The 21,006-nt window shown below is 37.3% G+C and overlaps 1 protein-coding gene across 1 annotated transcript in view; it reads left to right on the top strand.

Annotated features, from left to right (window-relative positions):
• dpr12 (defective proboscis extension response 12) overlaps positions 1 to 21,006 on the top strand; it is a 159,071-nt gene that overhangs the window by 86,092 nt on the left and 51,973 nt on the right. Inside the window, exons 2-3 of the mRNA XM_046634921.2 lie at positions 494 to 591; positions 19,095 to 19,285. Of these exons, the coding sequence (XP_046490877.1) occupies positions 516 to 591; positions 19,095 to 19,285 (267 nt within the window). The 5' untranslated portion in view covers positions 494 to 515. The remainder of the gene's footprint in view (positions 1 to 493; positions 592 to 19,094; positions 19,286 to 21,006) is intronic.

Genomic DNA, 21,006 nt, shown 5'->3' with positions numbered 1-21,006 from the left:
GGGAGGCGTGACTAGGCGGCCTCCTTAATTAAGGCAAAGCAGGGAGACAAAGGATGAATCCGCTGTTCCGTTGAGCAGACGGCGAACTCGATCCAGAAGGGTTGAAAATATATCTGTCCTCCTCACTTTTTACCTCGTATTATTTCCCCCACTCACCCGAATCCCCGCAATTATACGGATTACAAACTTATTATACGCATGACGTAAACTTTGCTCACAATATTTTACTACCTAATATATTCGATCAACGTAGCAAAATCGTAATCAATTTTTTTCAGAATTTTCACCGCGTTTTAACCGGAAAACGAAAACTTGTTCAAAATTGGAGAAAAACGTTTATCTTTGATCTCGTGAAATGCAGGTGAAGGAAAAAAAAAAAAAAAAAAAAAAAAAAAAAAACACAAGTGTAAAATCGAAATGAAATATAGTTAAAAAAAAAAGATTTGAAAACGCATGACAAAGATCTATCGTTTTTCGTTTTGCTTTTTTTCAGGTGGATTCGGAACGCACCGAGGATGCAGGACCGTCTCTCCTGGTACATGGTCTTTTTATTCCTGCCGACGATTCTGCTCGCCACTTCGCTCGACAAAGGTAAAAGAAAGAAGGGAAAAAACAAGAGAAAAAAAAAAATAAATAATATATTTGAAAGAAGCAGAAAACACGAAACGCAAAACGACACAAACACGAGTGGGAGAGACGGGAGGGGGAAAAAAAAAAATAAATATATCACCGTCAAAATTAAACGGGATCAAAACGTCGATCGTCAAAAAATACACCCACAATTTTAATTGGATCGCTCCGTGAATTTCTGCTCCCCCCCACCCCCACCTTTTCCCCATCAACGATCCAAACATCAATTTTCTAAAATCAATTATTTCCCCTTACGGCACAATAGACACGGCATCGAGTTTCACACGCGTTTGTAAATCGTAAACAAAGTAACTCTCTTCACCCCCTCCCGGAAATCTAAATCATTTAATCTCAAGACCTTCTATTATACAACTCGCTTGAATCGTATTTAACAATAAGAGACTTCCCTCCACCCCTCTCTCGTCGCTCATTGTCACTGTCTTTCCGAGATACCGTCGTGTTATCCCAACAAGACGAATAATCCTTCGTAATATCCAAAGTGTCAAAGCCTCGTTCAATCTCCTGGCAGTCGTCTTGTAAATCTTATATACGGCCACAAATACATTTATATATATATATACATATACACATACATTATTATATGTACCGTATACATGTATAATTAGAACACAATGTGCTTCTACAAGATTAAAACAACATAGGATATACTCGACGAACGAAAAACAAATATCAATGCGCGTCTCGCGCAAAACGTCCCCGATAAACAAATGATAAAAAAAAAAAAAAAAAAACTACAACGTATTTTTCCGTTTCTCGTTACTATGTGCGATTGTAATAGATTAGATGCTCTTAAAGTATAGTAATAAAAAATATGCAACCTACAAATTGTCATAAAACGCTAACGATGCCAACAATATTTACAAAGAGAAAGAAAAAAAAAATTTGCAAGGTTAAAAAATTCAAACGTTAAAATCGTCGGAAAATCTATCCACTGGTGACAAAATTCTAGTCGTTTCGCAGTTTTCTTTCTTTTCGCTGATCACCGATCGAAGTCCCACGGCGAATCTCTTCTCTATCTATAATTCGATATTTCTTTCTTATTTCTTCTTGCCAAATTATCTTTCTATCGGTTCGAACATGATTTTTTTTCTCTACGTACAGATGCTATTCGAATAGATCAAACAGTCAAGTGTAAATGCAACAAACAAAAAGGCAAGAAATTCTGAATCCTCAACAAGAACAACATCGAAAAAGAAAGTCACATAAAAAAAAAAAAAAAAAATCGAAAGCATATATACTTAGATAATTTTTTTAAAAACAACAATTTTTACCGGCAAACCTCTGCAATCCTCCACTCAGTTGGAATTCCGTTGCGGGTAAAAAAAAAAAAAAAAAAAAGAAAAAAAAGAAAAAAAAAATCTCTTCCGCACCTATGGAAGGTTAGTGGTAAAAATCGCACATTCAACGCGCATCGCGAGCATTATACGCAGACCGCAGAGAATTGCCGTGAATCGTATAATATCCGTATACGGTGAATGCATATATGTATGTATATGTGCAGTTTTACGCAGGGGGCATAAAGCACCCTCTCTCCGTTTCCTAACCCCTCGATTATTCTCGACGCGGGTAAATATAACGCCACGCAATTCAACGTCATCGCGCACATTTATATACCGTCTATTACTGCAGAAATGTGAAATTTTTTTTTTATTTATTTTTTTTTTTTTTCTTCCGTATGCGTGCGCGGTTAATTTCCGGATCGTTTAGCGCTCGGCGGGTACTTTTTCAGGGTTGCAAATAAAGCGGGTAAGAAAACGACGAGGGGATGAGGGGAGGGGAGAGAATACAAATAAACGAAACATAGAAAAAAAATTGAAGAGAAAAAATATGTATGCAACAACAACAACAACAACAACAACAATAATAATAATAATGACAACCGCGGTAGCGTGATTCGACGAAAAGAATGACAGGGGGTGGATAATATTGATGATCGTGTGTTTATTTCCACCCGTGCGAAATATCTGCGGACAGATTTGTGAGTGAAAGTGTGATGAGGAATGTCGGCACAATAATCGTTGAGAGAACTACGAGCAGCCTGATTATGGGAATGAAAAGTGAGGAGAGGATGTTTCTCATCATTATCCACTCGACCATTTTTTTTTGAAGACTTGAAATTATTAAAAAAAAAAAAAACTATTCGATAACAGGAGTAGATGGTTAAAAATTTACAATAAAAAAATTTCAAGTCACAGTCAATTCGGTGTGTTCAAAATCGTATATCATGCAAAGTCACGTGGGGGGTGAAGAAAAAAAAAAAAATCATACTTTCGACGATAAGATTGACGAGATAAGATGAAAAGAAATTTCCCCCAATTACGTAACCAAAAAAGGAACAGAAAATCGTTCAATCTCGAAAGAGAAAATAAAAGTTGACACTTTTCGTCGGTTGCATGAAATATTTATAACGAGTAAAGTGCGGGATAAATTTGCAAAATCATTCATACAGCTGAGCGGTGAGATTCGAATATCAACTTTTTTCCACGCCAGGATGAAAAATAAAAGATAAAAACTAAAAAAGCGAAGGAAACAATCTCACGACGTAGAAACGAAAATGCTCAAGTCACCCTGCAGATAACTTGGCGCTGTCGTAAAAATAAATTTCGAGCTTTCAAATTTTTCTTTCCCATCTTCTTCTAATACCCATATTACATGTCCTTGCATTCTTCATACAATATGAGACTTTTTCCATTCCCATGTAAGTGTAGTTAAAAGATCGAATTTCTCGTGTTCCGAAGGGAGGGGGGGTGGAAAGAAAAAAAAAAGAAAGAAAAAAATTTGCAACACCGGTCTCTCGACTGTCGTGTCTTACCAATTTCTTTTCTCCTATCCACCTATATAACACAAACGAACGTGACTTGTCCCAAGAATCAGAGGATAAGCTGGAAAAATAAAAAATAGTAAAAAAAAAAAAAAAAAAAACAACAACAACAAAAAGAAACGAAAAAACTAGAGGTAATCGTGCGGACAAAAAATTTTTCGTTCTACGTAATCGTCGAAAAACGACTACGTTTCGTTTTCTTTTTCTTTATTTTTTTTTTTTCTATTTCAAAGCTTGCGCCGCATACGAAATCACTGACCGCGAGAGACGCGTGATGATAAAACGAATCTTAGAAATTTGAGACACAGGTTGGTGAAATTTTCACTTGAACCTTGTAACCCCGACATGTATATATTAGGACAAGTAATACATACATAGATCATAAATAAATATATATATATATATATATGTATATATATGTATATATACATACGTGGTATAGGATCGTGAATTATTCAGGTGACCGATGCAAGTTTAAAGTTAATAAATTATACAGGGACGGTTAAAACGTGTATGCATACATACATGCATGCATCCATATATATATGTATAATACATACGCTTGAGGTACAGCGGACTGCCTTTAAATGGAAATATTTATGACTGCGGGTCGCACGGGTCAGAGGGTGGTTAATCAATTCGAAACCGCGTTAGGATCCGTTCATTTTTGGTACATACATACGTATATAGAGGCCATTGCATGCGCCGGTAGGAACAAACGGCGTATGTTCATGAGCTGCCGAGCATATGTGTTCCACGTGTGTATACCCGGACGTATATGTTCCATATACGTATGGACATGACGGAGAAGGCTAGTCCGCGGAGTCTCCCACAAATACATATATATATATATATATATATGTATGTATACTTACGACACGCATACGTACGTGTTACGTAAATAAATCGTCGAATAACGCGCGGACATCGGATAAAAGGTGTACCAACCACACGCGACCCTCGGTTGCTTATAAATACCACATGTGTAAATCAAACTGCGCACGCGCGAGTTTTCAGCCGTCAAACCTTGTTCCCGGCGGCGATGTGGTCGAAACACGAATTTTCGAGGTTAGAATCTCAAATAATTGAGGTGGTGTCTCGGAAAGGTTTGGGAAGCATTTGTTGTCGGGTCGGAAAGTTGATACTTCAGGGAACGATCGGAATTCAATGCTTAGGCTCTTTGAAAATTCAAACGTACACATTTTCCGTACGTTGGCTCGCCTGCATTGCGGACATGAATATTTCGCCGACCAATGAGATTAAATTATTTGGCGCATGCGCGGTTGATTTTCAACTTCCAAGAGATTGTCCCGATATATATATATATTTACGCGTATTATGTACGGTTATTGTTACAATATGTAGTTTACGCACGCGTGCACAATTTAAAAAAAAAAAAAATATATATATATATATATATATAGTATACATATACGCAGAGAATGGAAAAATGGTAAAAACAGAAGAGTTTACCTGATTTTCGGAAAATTGACCGAATTTCGGAGACGCGAGTGCAAAACCGAGTACCTGGTGTATAAGGTGTGAAATATTGTTTCAACTTCTCTTTTTTTTTTGTTTTTTATGCAAAACAAAACACGGAGGAGAACCAAAAAAAAAAAAGGAACGTCAGCGACGATTTTTATCCCGCGGCTCAGTGCAAATATCGATCGGGCAGGCGTATATATTTTACCTACGGTAGAAAAATCGCGAATATAAGTATCTCGCGCCTGTGTTGCCGATACGATTTCTCGCGTTTGCGAGAGAGCCGCACCGGCTGAAAGTTTCGTGCATGTACAAACGTCAGCGTCTGTTGTCCGTGTACGAGGAATGCCGATTTACGTGCGACGCTCGCTATCGAAGATTTTTTTTTACTATTACTTATTAGGGTGTCCGGTGTTCAGGGTGTTGACGAATTTTCACAATCACACCCCCACGAATCAATTACACATTGTTCAAAAATAATTGCATAATCTTTTCAGATTTTTATGTCGACTCTTCTTGTTTAAAATACACGTCTTTCGATCACGTTCTCGGTATATATTTTATTATAAAGGTAATAATGTTGAAAAAAAATTTAATTTTTTTCTCCTCCATCGCATCAAACACTAACATTTCACGGAGTAAAAGCTAAAAAGTAAAACTTTTTCTTTTTTGAACCACCCTAATGCATATATACTCACGGTCACCGTATGTAATGTACATATATATGCAATATACATACATATATATATATATATGTACATGTATATATACGCATAAGATACAAAAGCTGGTAAAAGTTTTGCTCCGAAAACTGTTGGTCAACACGCTTCTCAGCCCCGAAACTCGCCGTAGGGCAAAAGTAGATGAGAGGGTCGCACAGAGCGGAGTCGAGAAACACGGAATTTATTATCCTCTCCTTTTATATCCAAACATATTATTCTGAAGCCCCGTTTTAGGGTGGGTTTGGTCACCGCTAGCGGTAATACAAGTCCGAAATTTTGTTTTACCAATTTCACAAAATCGCCTGTCCGTGTAGATACACGATATAATGATAATAATAATAATAATAACAATAACAACAAAAACAACAACAACAATAGAGAAAATTTTGAGTTACGAATAACGAAAGTCAAATATAACGATAGTCAATTACGGATGGATGTATAATTCTTGAAATGAAGGATCATGGTTTATTTCAAATTGTCAATATCGTGGTGAAAACATTGGTTTCGATTCTATTCTCGTTATTTATAAGCCGCTGCCATTTTTAGCTATACGATATATTTCAGCTTAGTTTTGTTGAAATTTTGACGAATTAATTATTGTAAGTAATCACAATGACTGGTGAAGTTCTTTTTTTTTTTTTTTTCTTTTTTTCTTGTCGATCTTCCCCGATTACAGTTTTTATATCACATTCGTTGAGGAATTTTTTTGTTTTTTTTTTTCTTAACGTTCGCCGAATACCGACCGCAATTTCTTACTTCCAGCTGGCTCGTTAAATATTCAATCAAGTATGAAAGATCGATGTTTTTTTTTAAAACCGAATTCTACGCAAACAGTAACGGTGCTGCAACTCGATTGTTCAAAATCAAACGAAACACACGGCAAAATTTTCAAAGTTGTTCAATTTTTCCGATTCAATTTCATGAATGACGAAAATTAACGTCACGACGCGACATTTCACGTCTACTATAATATTGCACGTATGAATTCTATAACAATAACGAGAGCTGGCGATTTCGAAAAAAAATAAATAAAATAAAAAATCGTCAACCAAAGTTTCAAAGTAAAGCAAGGAGAAAAAAAAAAAAAAAAACGAAAACGAAAAAAATCTCCGAACGCGATTTCGCGCCTACCGTTACACACAATACATGCGTATGTATAAATAATAATCTATACCTGGTATACTGTATATGCGCGAAACGATACGTGGTCGTGAACGGAAGTGTATATTTGCCGTTGACATTTTCCGTTCGATTTTGCCCGTTTAAGCTTTACGACTGGATGAGAAAAAAAAAAAAAGTAGCGATGAAGGGGGTGGTGGGAGGGGGGAGGGTTGAAATGATCCGGGCAGGAAGGAGCGCGAGGGTGAAAAAAATATCGTACGTTATAAGTATAGCAGCACTCACGTGTGTCGTACGAAACGGAGGTCGAGGATGGGGGGGGGGGGGGGGGGGGGGTGAAAAAAAAGAGGCGAAGCGAGACGAAGAAGCAGAGTAGAAAAGATAAAGAGGGGGTAAAAAAAAAAAAAAAAAAAATCCACCCGACGTCTACTTTTACGATTGCAACGCGGGGCCCGTACGTAGACTTTTAGACCCAACACTCGCGGGTTGCTTGGATCGGGGATAAGGTGTGTGTTTTTTGCGTGTATACATATGGGGCATTCTACGCCAATTCGACCTGGGTTTTACCCTTGACCTCTCAGATTTTTCCGAAAAAAAAAAAAAAAACAACAAAAGACGTTAAAAAAATTCGAAGCGAAAGTAATTTTACTACGAATGGTTGCTGAAACGTTTTTACGCGTCGCGTGGGATTTTTGAAAATTTTTTCCCGATTTTTCGGCAAAATTTTACCATCTGCGATTTGTTTTTTTTTATTGGCAAAATCAAGAAGGAAAAAAAAATGTTGCGAGAAATCTGAAAAAATGTTCAAAAATCCCACGTGACGTATAAAAATGTTTCAGCAACCATCCACAGTAAAATGACTTTCGCTTCTAATTTTTTCATCGTCTTTTTTCGGAAAAAGCAAGAAGAGAAAATCGGCCCACTCCGGGTCCTGATTTGAAAATTTTGAATTTTTTCAAATTTTTAATTTTGGTCGGTCGATAAGATCGTTTCTAAAAGCTGTAGAAAATTCCGTTTGAGTCGAAAAAAAAAAACAAAAACCGAGTACCTTTCGAAGTGAGAAGAATCGTAGAAAAAATGGCGTACCAAATCTAAGAGGTCAAGGGCTGAAACCCAGGTCGAACTGGCGTGGAATGCCCCATATACATGTGTGTAGTTACGTTTGACGTAAAGGCAGTCTATACGCTCCGTACGATACGAAGTAAGTACGTAATGCGCGTGTCTGCGTGTGTGTATAGATGTAGGTTTATACGTAAAATATAAATCAGAGATCTCATCTTAAGTGCGTCCCTGCATCTAGGGTCCATCTTCGCGGCTCTACGGGTATTACTGGTCCTTCCTCGCCCTTCTCTCCTCTCCTCTCCTCTCCCCTCCCTGCTTAGCGAGTCCGTAAGGCTAATAATAAAAAAAAAAAAAAAAAAAAAAAAAAAAAAAAAAAAAAAAAAAAACTCATAAGCCACCCTGATAAACTTGTCAACTATATATACGCCAGATCCGCGAGGCTCTGGTGGTAGGTAGTTTGGTATGGTAGGGTTTTTGGGTATATATATACCCTACGATTCATGTAATGAATGAGGGGACGTCGGTTTCGGATGGAGAAGCAAAAAAAAAAGGAAAAAAAAAAAAAAAAAAACGGGAGTGAAAGAGAAAGAGAGAGGCAAAAAGCAAAATATCTCGCAAAAGAGGGAGGAGAAAGATAGAAAGAAAAGAAAATACTCCTTGCTCTCTCGCTCTCTCTCTCTCTCTCTCTCTCTCTCTCTCTCTCTCTTTCTTTCTCCCTCTCACCCGTTCACCTATACGTACATATAGGTACCGACCATTCCCGTCATCTCAAAGTTAATCCATCCACGTTACCTTCCGATTCGTATATAATAAATGTCTGAACCCTTTTTCTGGAATCGTAAAGAAGAACAAAAAAAAAGAAAAATATATACGAGCCAGAAACACAGTTTTTCCGCGATAATTCTTATCACCGTAAAAAGGGAGTCGACAGTGTCCGGGCAAACTTTCGCAATGATCTGGAAAACGATGGATTGAAAAGTTTGAAACTGTTGGCGGGACTTGGCAGACGAATGAAGGATTTTCGGAAATGAAATTTCCGAAAGAGAAAAATCATTTTTTTATTTCGATTCAAACGTAAATATACAAAGTGGGGAAAAGATATAATCGTTTATTAAGAAAAAGTAACAAGGAGGAGAATACGTATATATAACGCTTATCGGTAAAACATTGAAAATTGATTAATTTCACGTAGAACCGGAATTTCAAATTGAACGATACATTGCAATATTTCACGAGCGTCGATTCGTTGTAAAATTCTTCAACACTGAAATTCTCTTCTATCCAACGGTCGCGAAATCATCGCGCGAGTTGATCGGATAGACCGTCAGAAACTGAACACAGAGATTCGTTGTAAAGAGAAAGAAAAACTTACTGCCGATCAGTACCGATACTTTTCGTACACCGCCAAAGGCGAAGATAAGTAATGAATAAAAAAAAAAGAATCCAGGCCACGAAATACATACCTAATTCCAATTTCGGTATAAAAAATTAATTGGCAAATATATATTATATTGTGTATACACTTCATTTCGTATTTTTATTCATCCCCCCGCTTCTGGGGGCATATGTGTGTATATATATATATATTTTATATGTGTGTATATATATATAATTAAGAATTTTTTTCTCAGTAAACAGGTCCTTTCAAGACCATAGATTCGATAAGTTAGTTTTTTTGGCTCACCCCGATATACATTATATATAATAGATATATACATGTATATAAAGCGTTAACGTACCTACATGTATAATTACTGTTTATATACGAACGTATTATACCGTTTTTACGGTAATGACTTAATTAAAAACCATGTCCTCCGCCCCGGTCCGCCAAGACAAAGGCTTTGATAATCGCAACGTCCTTCCTACTACCGACCATTTGCCTCGAGGAACGACGTGGAACGCAACACAACGTAACGCAGCGTATGTACAAGAGTTTCGAATTTCCCCTGGGATACTTGGGAAAGACGGCGAAAGGATATTTCGACGCATACGGACGGCCGAGCTGCGAGAATTGCACGTCGGTACCTTAACCTACGCATATATATATATATATATATATGTACATATATATAATATACATACTATAGTATCCTAATATCCTAGTCATTTGGTTGTTTGATCACGACGAAGGAAAAAAATAAATTAATTCGAAATCGATTCGTCGACACGGTACTAAAAACGATATAATTTATGCGAAACGTCGCGATGAAAACTGATAATTCGAAAGGAAAATTATCCACGAGTAATATTCTTTTACGATCGAACGAGGAGAAGAAAACGAAAAAAAAATAAATAAATAAAAGATAATGAAAAAATTGGCTGTAAAATGTGAAGTAAAAATCGCTACGCAATTGTACGTTTAACAAAGTATAAAACGGAGAAAATAATACAAGGCGATGGTGTATCGTTCGCTGTTTAATCAACCTTCAGCGAAACGTTATACATAAATATTATACCTACATCCATCATCGCGTCGAGTTTCACCACGCGAAACAGTAATTACGGTATTAGTTTGTAGTAATAAAGAAGCAGACAGGGGTGTAAATAAAGGAATTGAAAGAAAGAAAACAGAGAAAAAGAATTTGAACAAAAAAAAACAAAAAAAAAAAAATTAAGAATAAACTCACAGTTACCTCGAACACATTTTTCATTGCCAAATTGTATGATAAAAAGTTTTCAATCGCTGGCTCGAGGCTCTTTTCTGGTTCAACGAAATCTCTCTGTAATCTACTGGTAGACATTTTCAACTATAATATAAGAAAGGATAGAGAGGGAACGAATGGGGGGGAAAAAACGTACGAAACTCGATAGGATCGAGTAACAAATCGTAAGTTCGCGAATGGTAAAACATTTAATTGACTCTCTGGTAGGTAAAACAAAAAATAGAAGAAGGGTGGATTGTCTGGGCATTGCCAAGAGAATCCACATCTCTTGTATAAGTCGCTGTCTTTTTGCAACGAGAATACGTGGGACGCGTCTACTAACGGGAATGGAAGATAAGAAAAGAAGAGGTGATAAAAAAAAAAGGAAAAACTAAAAAAAAAAAAAAAAAAAACAGAGAAAGGAATGGAGAAAAAGGAGCGAGATCCTTAGCAGAGAAGGAATAGATGTCAGACGTCCTTGGCGAATAGAAAACGTGGGTAGATTCAATCCGATGACCCTTGACATGGTGGCACAATCGGTAAGAGCTCGCCACGTGGAAGAAATCGATAATCGTGCGGGATGGTGTCTGTTAATACCCATGTGAAATAGGGGTGAATGTAGAAGAATAAGAAGAAGATGTACCACCATAGGCAGCGACGATTCTGAGCCGTTAAGAGGAACGTCCAAATTTCGATTTTGACAAAAATATTGTATACATCCTTTGGGATTCGATGATTTATGAGTAACGGGATCGAACAAAGTCGTAAAAATCATCGAAAACGATAACAAAATCACACGAACGTGAAAACTCAAGAATTACGATTTGCCTTCTTTAAAATTAAAAAGTTAGGTTATGTGGTGATAAAATGGCGCCGAAAACCATTCTCTGACGTCACGATGACATTTTGCCAATAGAACGAGGTTATCATCGCCCGAATCGAGTCGGTGATGCGTGGGCACGGAGGATGGTAAAAACAAGTGACACGGAACACGGGAAAAATTAATTTTTTCTATATTACGCTGATATTCACGACTTCGTTGGATCCAATCGCTCATAAACCATCGAAACCCAAAGAAGAAGCAATCCGCTACGTAGCATCGTTCCGTGCAAATACAATTAACGTATCGTCAAAATCAACTGAAACTTCGTATTAAATGTTCCGTATCGCGTGTTGCCAACGATATTTCAAGACAAGAAGCAAGTCGAAGTACAAGATCCTCGGATCCAAGCATAAAGGATCAGCCTCAAGTTCCTCCTCGACGATCCTTTCCTCTGCAGACTTTTCGTTCCATTTTCCGCTTCACCTTCTTCTGTCGTCGAACGTTCTCCTCCGGGTGAAGACGAACTTTTCTCAACATCCGCGCGGCTTCGTGGAAGGAGCGAAGAAGTTGTTCACCTCGGACAACCACCACCACCACCGCCACCACCGTCATCAAGAGAGCTCCGCATTGTCCCCGTGGAAACAAAAGAGGGGTGAAATACGTATGTATATACAAGCAGTGTATCGTTGTCTCCGAAAGACCGGCAAAGACTCGAGAGGTCGCGGCTGTTCGGGTTCTCGAGTGTTTCGGCGTCTGCAAGCACCGGCGGATCCCTCGGGCTCTTCGGTTGGCCACAAGAGGTGGAAGGAACTCCACCAGGAACCAGAAGCGCGGCAGCCAATTCAAGTTTGGTCACGTACGGAGTATCCCGGTTCCGGTAGCCGATTTCCCGCTAATCTCTTTGTCTTCGTTTTCGCCACACCCACTACTTTTTCTTCCTTTTCGCATCTCGACCAAGTATATTTTTTACAACACGTAACATTGTATTCCGCGTGGCCACGCATCACAGGGTGAAATAAATATCGTACGCGCAAAACCGCTTGCAATTACCACTACTGTATTAATAAAACGTAATTTTGCTTCCGAGAAAAGCTCGACGACCGTAACGTTGGTGAGAAAAAAAAAAAAATTTCGACGCAACGTTGATACAAACGAACAAACGGATACTTACTGTAATGAAAACCTGATTGGCTATAGAATCAAGCTTAGCGAAACACTCTCAACCGATTTCTTACATAATGTAGAAAAAAAAAAAAAAAATGTAGTAGTCTCACAATTGTAAACAATCGACAACCTCCTTCACAAATAAAAAAAAACCTCGCAACTGTAGCGTACAAAATTCAACGAATATTTGTCAAAGATCCAAGAATATTCATGTATACATAAAATATAACATCATTTCTAATCACCTAAAATTTTATCAAACCAGATTCTACGTATCGTAAATCACGTATTCAAACATGTTAATAATTTTTTATCAATGAAGAACAATCCATTGAAATTTGTGCGTGTATACAATCGAACCCGAGTATAACAAGCATCGGAGACTAATTTCCATCGGTGGAGAAATTGAGGTTGTTGGTATTTATTAATTTTTTGTTTTATTTTATTTTATCATTTTTTTTTTTTTTGTTTCATTTATTTATTTTTCTTTTTTTTCCCCGCGTGGCGTGTATTGAATAATTGGAACCCGGTCAAGTGACATCGAATACCAATCTCGTTTCACACCGCTCGCATCCGTCAACGTTATCAACGTTTTCTGTCAGCGGCGAACACATGCACCCGGTCCATATCAACTCAACTATTTGCCCGACCGAAGTTTCGTACATACGCAGTAAGAACAATACAGAGCTAGAAGCTAATTTGACGCGTGCAGTTACGGGGTGATTTGTGCATTCGGTATGCGAGCACATAGATACATAAATACCGCGTGAAACGCATACATGTATTATCTAAACTGCCGAATCACTTCGAAGATTGGATTAGAAAACGTGTAATAGAAATGATAATAAATGAGAAGAAATATAGAGCGAGAGAGAAGAATGAGAAGAGAAAGTTTCAATGCCGAAGAATCCCGTGGAGAAAAGAGATTGGCCTGCGATTCTTTACAACTCCACACAACCGCCACGTGTGTGTATATACATACATATGTATATACATATATATACATACATATATATATATATATATAATATATATATGGAATTCCACGCCAGCTCGGTAAACTGTTGTCCCTGACATTTTTCAATTTCACCAAGGATTTTTCCTACTTTAGTACGACCGTTGAGAAAACTTCCGTAAAATATTTTCACCATTTTTTTTTTTTTTTTTATTAATCACTCGTCTTTAACCTGTGATTTTTTCAAACCCATCTCAAAAACGTCCAAATTGATTTTTATGAAACAAGAGAAAGAACGTTTGGTTTCCAAAATGAAAAATTGTCACGAATATTCAGAGTGGGAGTGGAGTTCGTTTTTTTTTTTTTTTTTTTTCCATCTTCACACCCGTTAAAAATCTATCGTAACACATACCGCATCTCCAATTTGAGAAGTGATTTTTTTTTTTTTTTTTTTTTTTATCGCTTGCTCCGCTTCCAAAACGTACTCAAGATTTTTATTAAAAAAATGTAATAATAAATGTTTAACGCGTACGAGACTAGAAAAACAAAAAAGATTCAAAAAAAAAAAAAAAAATAGAAGAAATTACTTTGAAAAATAAGAAAGAAAAAAAAAAAAAAAAAACGAGGTTTCGCTCCGAAACTTGGGTGAAAGTGTTACATTCCGGAAACAAAATGACTGTTTATTTTTTTTTCCCCCCTCCCGTTTCATAAGAATCAATTTGGATATTTTTAAACTGGGTTTAAAAAGTCGTAGGATAAGAAAAAAAAAAAAAAAATTCTTTTTCCGAAGCTTTCTCAGGGGTCGTGAAAATGTAGCAAGAAATCATTGTTGAAATTAAACAAATTTCATGGTCAACCGTTAGCGTTAATTTGTAATCTCGATTGATAATTTTTCCATTGCGAATCAAGCCCGCGTCGGTTTTTTATCCCGTTGTTTATTATTTGCACACCTCCACGTATGTTCGCCTACGTATTAATGAACAAGTTGGGTATATACAAATAAATAGGTAGGCACGTATTACATGGGTTTGTGTGTATGTATGTATGTACGTATGTATGGATGTGTGTATGTATGGATGGATGTACGTACGTACGACGGGATAACCGAGTTTTGGTGGCCGGATGCCGCGGCTAACGAGGTCGAATCGCTAAGGGTTTCGGGGCTCAAAGGTAGGTAGGTGGAGGTAATATAAGGGGAACAATTTTCGTCCTGCAGGATGAACCATCGAACGCGATGTTACACACACACACACACACACACACACACATACATATACATATATATATATATATATATATATATATACGTTGAACTTAATTAAGTTGTTCCCTCGTATCAAGATACGATTCGCTCCCGTTTCTACGAAAACTTTTAACTTAATCAAAGAGGTCGAGACTTATCGAATTGCTCTAAAATTTATGATCCAATCTAAGCAGGAGGATCCGTCCCCTTATACAACGTTTATTTTTCTACCACCCCCCCCCCCCCCTTCCCTACCTACGCTGGCAACGTAACCTACATCATCCCTACTCGTACCTACACCGACATCCGCGTGCGCGTTGGCAGAGGACGTGCGTGTATACATACTAACCGGAAGTACGTATTAAACCGGCGGCAAGTTCCCGCGGAGTTAATTAGAACCGTACCAATAAGGCTTTCAAGTTTTTCTTTCCGGTCATGGACCATCGGGGTAAAACGATGGTCAAAAGTTGAGTGGGTCGAGTTGAAACGACTCGTTTTATTGCGCGTAAAAAATAACCCTACGGTCCAGGGTCCAGGGTGAATAAGAGAGAAAATCATGCTGTCGCGTCGGGGTTGATCGTATAATTCAAGCAGGGTGAATTCTCTTCAAATCACTTTCAGCTATGGTCGAATAAAAAAAAGAAAAAAAAAAGAAAAGAAAAGAAAAGTACACGTTTCGTCACTTGGTAAATATTCGCTCAAAAATTAAACAAAAAACTTTGTCCACGCGACTCGAAGCCCGGAAGGAAGGAAGGAAGGAAGGGAACCAGTTTGACACAAAGCGTCGTTCTCCAACCTCCCCCACTCCTAGTTTACTCTGAAAATTCTTCTTCTTCGAGTTACCCGTTAAAGAGAGCATCAACCGTTACGGAGTCCTTTCTTAATTACTTGTTAATCCATGAGCCGGTGTTGGTTTCTCAGCGTGAAGTCACTCAGCCGAGAATATAAGCCTACAGCTAAGCAATTATGAACCCTTATATACATTATGCAAAGTCCCGGTTGTTGTTCGCCAGTTTCGTTCATCCGTGTTCCCAACTGTAACATCACTTCTTCTTCCCCTGACCATAACTGGAGTAACTTTTCCCAGTTATTGAGGCTCGGGTTTAACTGAAGTAATTCGAGAGAATGACAGGGGGGAAAGAATTCATTCACGCGGATGATCAAGTCTGACAATAGAGACGAGAGTGATTGAAAGGGTATAATTATCAGGATATCGTCAAGCAATAGTATTATTGCTCGATACGGGATCCCTAGGGTTGTCCTTAAGAATGTCCATTTTTAATTTCGACCGACTCGCCTCCCAAATTAGCTCCACGTGATTCAAAAATGATTCCCCAATTTTTTCAGATTTTTATCACAACTCTAACCCGTGCCCCAAACAGGGTGGATTTCCCCATTCAACCCTTTTCAGGGGCGCATCAAATCTACCAAACGGATTTGGATGAAATTTGGTGTAACGGGGTTTTGCGGGTCGCTGACTACGAATCTGTACTCAAAATTTCAAAATTCAAAGCGGCGGATCCAATATGGTGGACCAAAACCCAAAAAGTCACTTGATATCGCCATATCAGATCCACCATTTTCAATTTTGTAATTTTGTAAGTTCAGATTCGTAATCAGCGAACTCGAAAACTCCCGAATACCAAGTTTTATCGGAATCAAATAGCTTTTTGGATTTCGTTCCACCATATTGGACCCGCCATTTTGAATTTTCAAATATCGAGTTCAGATCCGTACTCAGCGACCCGAGAAATCCGTCGATAACCAAATTTCATCTAAATCCGTTCGATAGATTTGACATGTCCCTGAAAGGGTTGAGTCGAATCCACCCTCTTTGTAGCACAGGCTAGAATTGAGATAAAAATCTGAAAGAATTGGGGAATTATTTTTCAATTATGTGGAACCGAATCGAGATTAAAAAATCACCTTTTTAAGGACCACCCTAGATTTATACACTTTTAATACCCAATGTGTATATAAATATACATATAACTCAGATCGTATACGTGTGCTGTGCGTGTAATACAATTATAATAAAATTTGTTCGAGTGTGACGAAATTTTACATGGTATATAATAGAAAAGAAAAAGAAGAAGAAGAAGAAGAAGAGATGTTGAAATTCAATATCTCGCTTGTTAAAAATACGTGTAAGATATCTCTTACTGTCTGACTTTCTTTTGACTATTGATATTGTGATTCATACAAACGAGTTATACACGGTGCCTGCTCATCTCTCTCTCTCTCTCTCTCTTTCCCTCCTAAAATTCAAAAGTGAACTTTCCGGGGACCACCCTATCCGGTTGACAATAACTAGATAATAGCCAATAGGTGATATTATCGTACCGTGAAATGGTTTCGTCTCCTCGTTTCAAGCGGCAAACTTAAGAGAGTAGAAGCCATTTGTCAAATAAGAGAGAAAGCTGCTCGGATCGTTAAGTGTAGTCAAGTGAGCGGGTCTTTCACCACCTGCAGTGATAGGCGACGTGCGTTCCCTCCTCCATTATATCCACCCCGACACGCCAAGTGGGTTTTGTAATATTCTCTCAAACTGTAACATCCTCGTTCACACCGGGGCCAATTTATCGTCACCCTTTACCACTGTGTAATTCCGAGTTCAAAGACCAGCGAACAATGTCCCGAGCTGCTCCTTTTCGCTTCAAAGATACGCGGGCGCAAAACGCACGAACCGAGGAGAAACGTTTCTTACAATTAATCCGACTGTGCGCTCTCAAATATTTTCCCACACATTGCGTACGATAATATGCTCGTGAGTTTGAAAATGAAAATGAGTTTTCTGCAATGAGGTTTATTTACCAACGACGTAATACTAGTGAAAAAAAAAAAAAAAAATAAAAAAATCACCAGAGATTTTGCAATCTTACGCATTTTAAAAATATAATTACGTGCAAAACGCTGTTGCTTCATAGTTTGCCGAGTGTGGAAATTCTTCTGAACGATCTGCGAAATAAAATGAATTTATTCAAAAAAATTTCTCGCCCTTACAAAAATACATATGCGAATTTTAACGATCTTATTTGCCGTGAAATTTGGGATACGAAAGAATACGTCAAAATTATCCAACCGCATGGAAAATTATTGCCAAAAGTATATTGCAATTCTTTACATAATTCATTGAATGCAAAACAAACGAGAAAACGAAACAGAGAATAAAGGATGAAAGATGCGGAACACAAAAACCGTCATTCTGTAGAAGCGTTTCGTGCATTAGCATAATTATCAATTATTTATAAAGAGTGTATAATATAGCAAAGGCCGAGCTGAGAAGAAACTCAAGTATTGGGGTGAAAGTAAAGGGGAATTGGATGAAAAAGAATCTGTCTGTGTGTGTGTGTGTACATAAATATATATAAATAAGAAAAATATGTAAATGAATGTTGCCTCCACGGTATTGAAAAGGAAAACAAAAAAAAAAAAAAACGATTGTTTATAACCTTTCAAAGAGAAAGATATAAAAACGATAAAGTCGTCTGGTGTAATAAATTTTCATTGTAAATACATACATAGATTATATCAATACATATATACGCAAGCCTTATTGCTTTTCGTGTTCAATCTTTTCTTGTTTTTTTTTTTTTTTCTCTCTCTCTCTTCTCTTACGTTTCTGTTATCCAAATTTTTGTATATTGCACGAACACGCAGACGAAGGTATAAAAATTTTTTTAATATTCAACCGACGCGTCTCCTTTGTGTAAAGTTTGATTCAAATATACATGAATGCCTAATAAAATGGATTTGCAGGGTTGCCAGGGAGTCAGGGATAAAGAGGCCTCCTCCTCTCGCACAAAAGAGTAATAAATTTCATCTCACACTTTCACACACTTATATATATATATATATATACACATATCCCACAACAACCGAAGACTCAAGGATGAAAAACTTTTAAAACAAAATACCGATATGTAATATACGCTCGAATGAGGGAAAGAACGATAGTTAGAAAAGTAGAACGAAAAGGAAAACAGCTTTTTCAAGCCCAGTCGTCGCCGTTGTTTATTATTCACGCTCGTTACGAATCCTCAACTTTGCCAATCGCGAATATCATCCACCTGCCCTGCGCCCCACCTATAATTGCCTAATTATTACGCGGGAACGAGCGGCACCATGCCGTGCCAATTAGTCCCACACAGTCGGTCGAATGGCGAGAGGGTTGAACCACCCTCGAAATATACCCCTGACGTTGCACCCTCTTCGATCCGCGTTATCGTGCACTGAGGGAAATTTTTAATTCCGATTACCGCTCAGTCTGCAACTATTTTCATTTTTTACCAAAATCGACAAAATATAGTTCTAGGTAGAAAATGAAAATTAGTTTTCCATGTTTTACTGAATTTTTCTAGTCGTTGTTCATTTGTTTATTTCTCGCTCTTGCGTGTTTCGCAGGTCGTCGAGTACCGTACAGCATGGCGCCGGAATGGAGAGCATTGTGGTACAGTAATTTGGACGAGTTGCAAAGGGTCAACGACGCCAACGACAACAACACGATATCAAACGTGACCGTTCAGCTTGGTGGAAACGCCTTTCTTCACTGCAAGGTCAGAAATCTTGCTGAACGTACGGTTTCCGGAGCTGAGGTTTGTTTCTTAATCACAACCTTTTTACATTTATAATCGTAATTTAACGAATAGATATCGTCAATATTTATACTTGAGTATAGGTGTAACATATAGCGGGTTTCGAAGTTGAGAATTTTTAAAACTTCCGAAAACGCCTAATTCTCAATTATTTCCTCGCGAAACTTCGAGTAAGGAAATCAAACTTTGTAGAAACAACAAAGTTTCGAATAGTCGGAAAGACGACGGCTTAAAGTTCCGACGTGCAAGATTTCGAAAATTCGTGATACGACGGAGCAAAGTTCCGAAAAGTCAAGTTCCGAATCTAGGATTTCGGACGTAAAAGTATCGAAAATTCAAAACAAAGAAAGATCAAATTATTGGTGAAATTTCACCAAGCCAATAAATTCCGATGTTTCAAATTTAAAAATATTCTCATTTTCGCACGTTTTGACATTTTGTCCTTTCGGACCTTTTCAAATTCAAAATTTCAACCCCGTCCCGTATAATATAATTACATTAGGCTCTACAATTTCTTTCCCCTGTAACTTTTTGCTTCATATCTTTAAACCGTTTTTCATTCTCCTTTTACTTCTTGAATTGCACACGTCATTTCTCATATTTCTTCACTGCTAGTGCAGGGCAAACACTCCCGGAAGATATTACACATTGCCCGAAACGATTTCCAGTTTTTTTTTTTTTATTTTTCTTATTCTTTCCATACGAATAGTCGAGTGCGAATGAAATTTCAGTTGTTATATATCACGATTATAAAACCGAGCTTCTAACAATATCACTTATAAAGTCAATTGAATCAAATTTGAATCGGTGTAATGATAATAATAACAATAACATATCATCTCAAAATTACAATATTGGGTAAAAATCAAAAATCAAAAACAAAAAACAATAAACAAAAAAAAAAAAAAAAAAAACGAAAGGCAACTTTCACGCAACATGTAACAGAATAAATAATATTTTCGTTGGTTTTAAATGAAATTGATGCTGCTATTGCGGTTTGCGGTTTGAGGAAAATATGTATATATGTATGCGGTGGAGAAAAGACGTAAAGAAACCAAAAAAAACAAAAAAAAATGAATAAAATAAACAAATAAATAAAAGAATAAGTAAAAATCTGAATATGTACCAACGAAAAATTCACGCTTCTCACATGCATTAATTATGCATACAAACATACGCATACGTGACACACGTGAGCATAGAAAATAAGCATCCAACAAGCAGAGAAGAAACCATTTGAAACGAAAACCGTCGTTCGTCCCGCTTGCCGGCAATAAATTTCAGCATAAAAATCCCTATTTCTCTTGCCAAATAGTAAATATCCTGCAGCAGGACGACGCGGTTCATTCTTGTACGTTATACGTAACGTGAATATGTATACCTACACAGATTGTGTACGAAAATAAACGTGTATGTGCATAAATGCGAAACAGAGGGAGGAGACATAGGAGCCAAAATTTGATAAACAAGAAAAAAAAAAAATATATATATATATATATATATATAATTTAATGAAGAAGAATAAATAAAAAAAAAAAGAAAAGGAAAACAAATCAAAAGTTTAACAGATTTATCGTTGTAGAGATACTGAAATACGTAGATAACATTTCTCTTACCCGTTACAATTAAACAATTAACCAAACTTCGTGAAATTTTTTTTTTTTTTTTTCTCTCCTTCATTGATTAAAAACGTAACTGTATCGGTACGTATACTAAAGTTT

The sequence above is a fragment of the Neodiprion pinetum genome, chromosome 7 (genome assembly GCF_021155775.2).
Source record: "Neodiprion pinetum isolate iyNeoPine1 chromosome 7, iyNeoPine1.2, whole genome shotgun sequence".
Taxonomy (NCBI): domain Eukaryota; kingdom Metazoa; phylum Arthropoda; class Insecta; order Hymenoptera; family Diprionidae; genus Neodiprion; species Neodiprion pinetum.
This window is presented reverse-complemented; position numbering and strand designations above follow the sequence as displayed.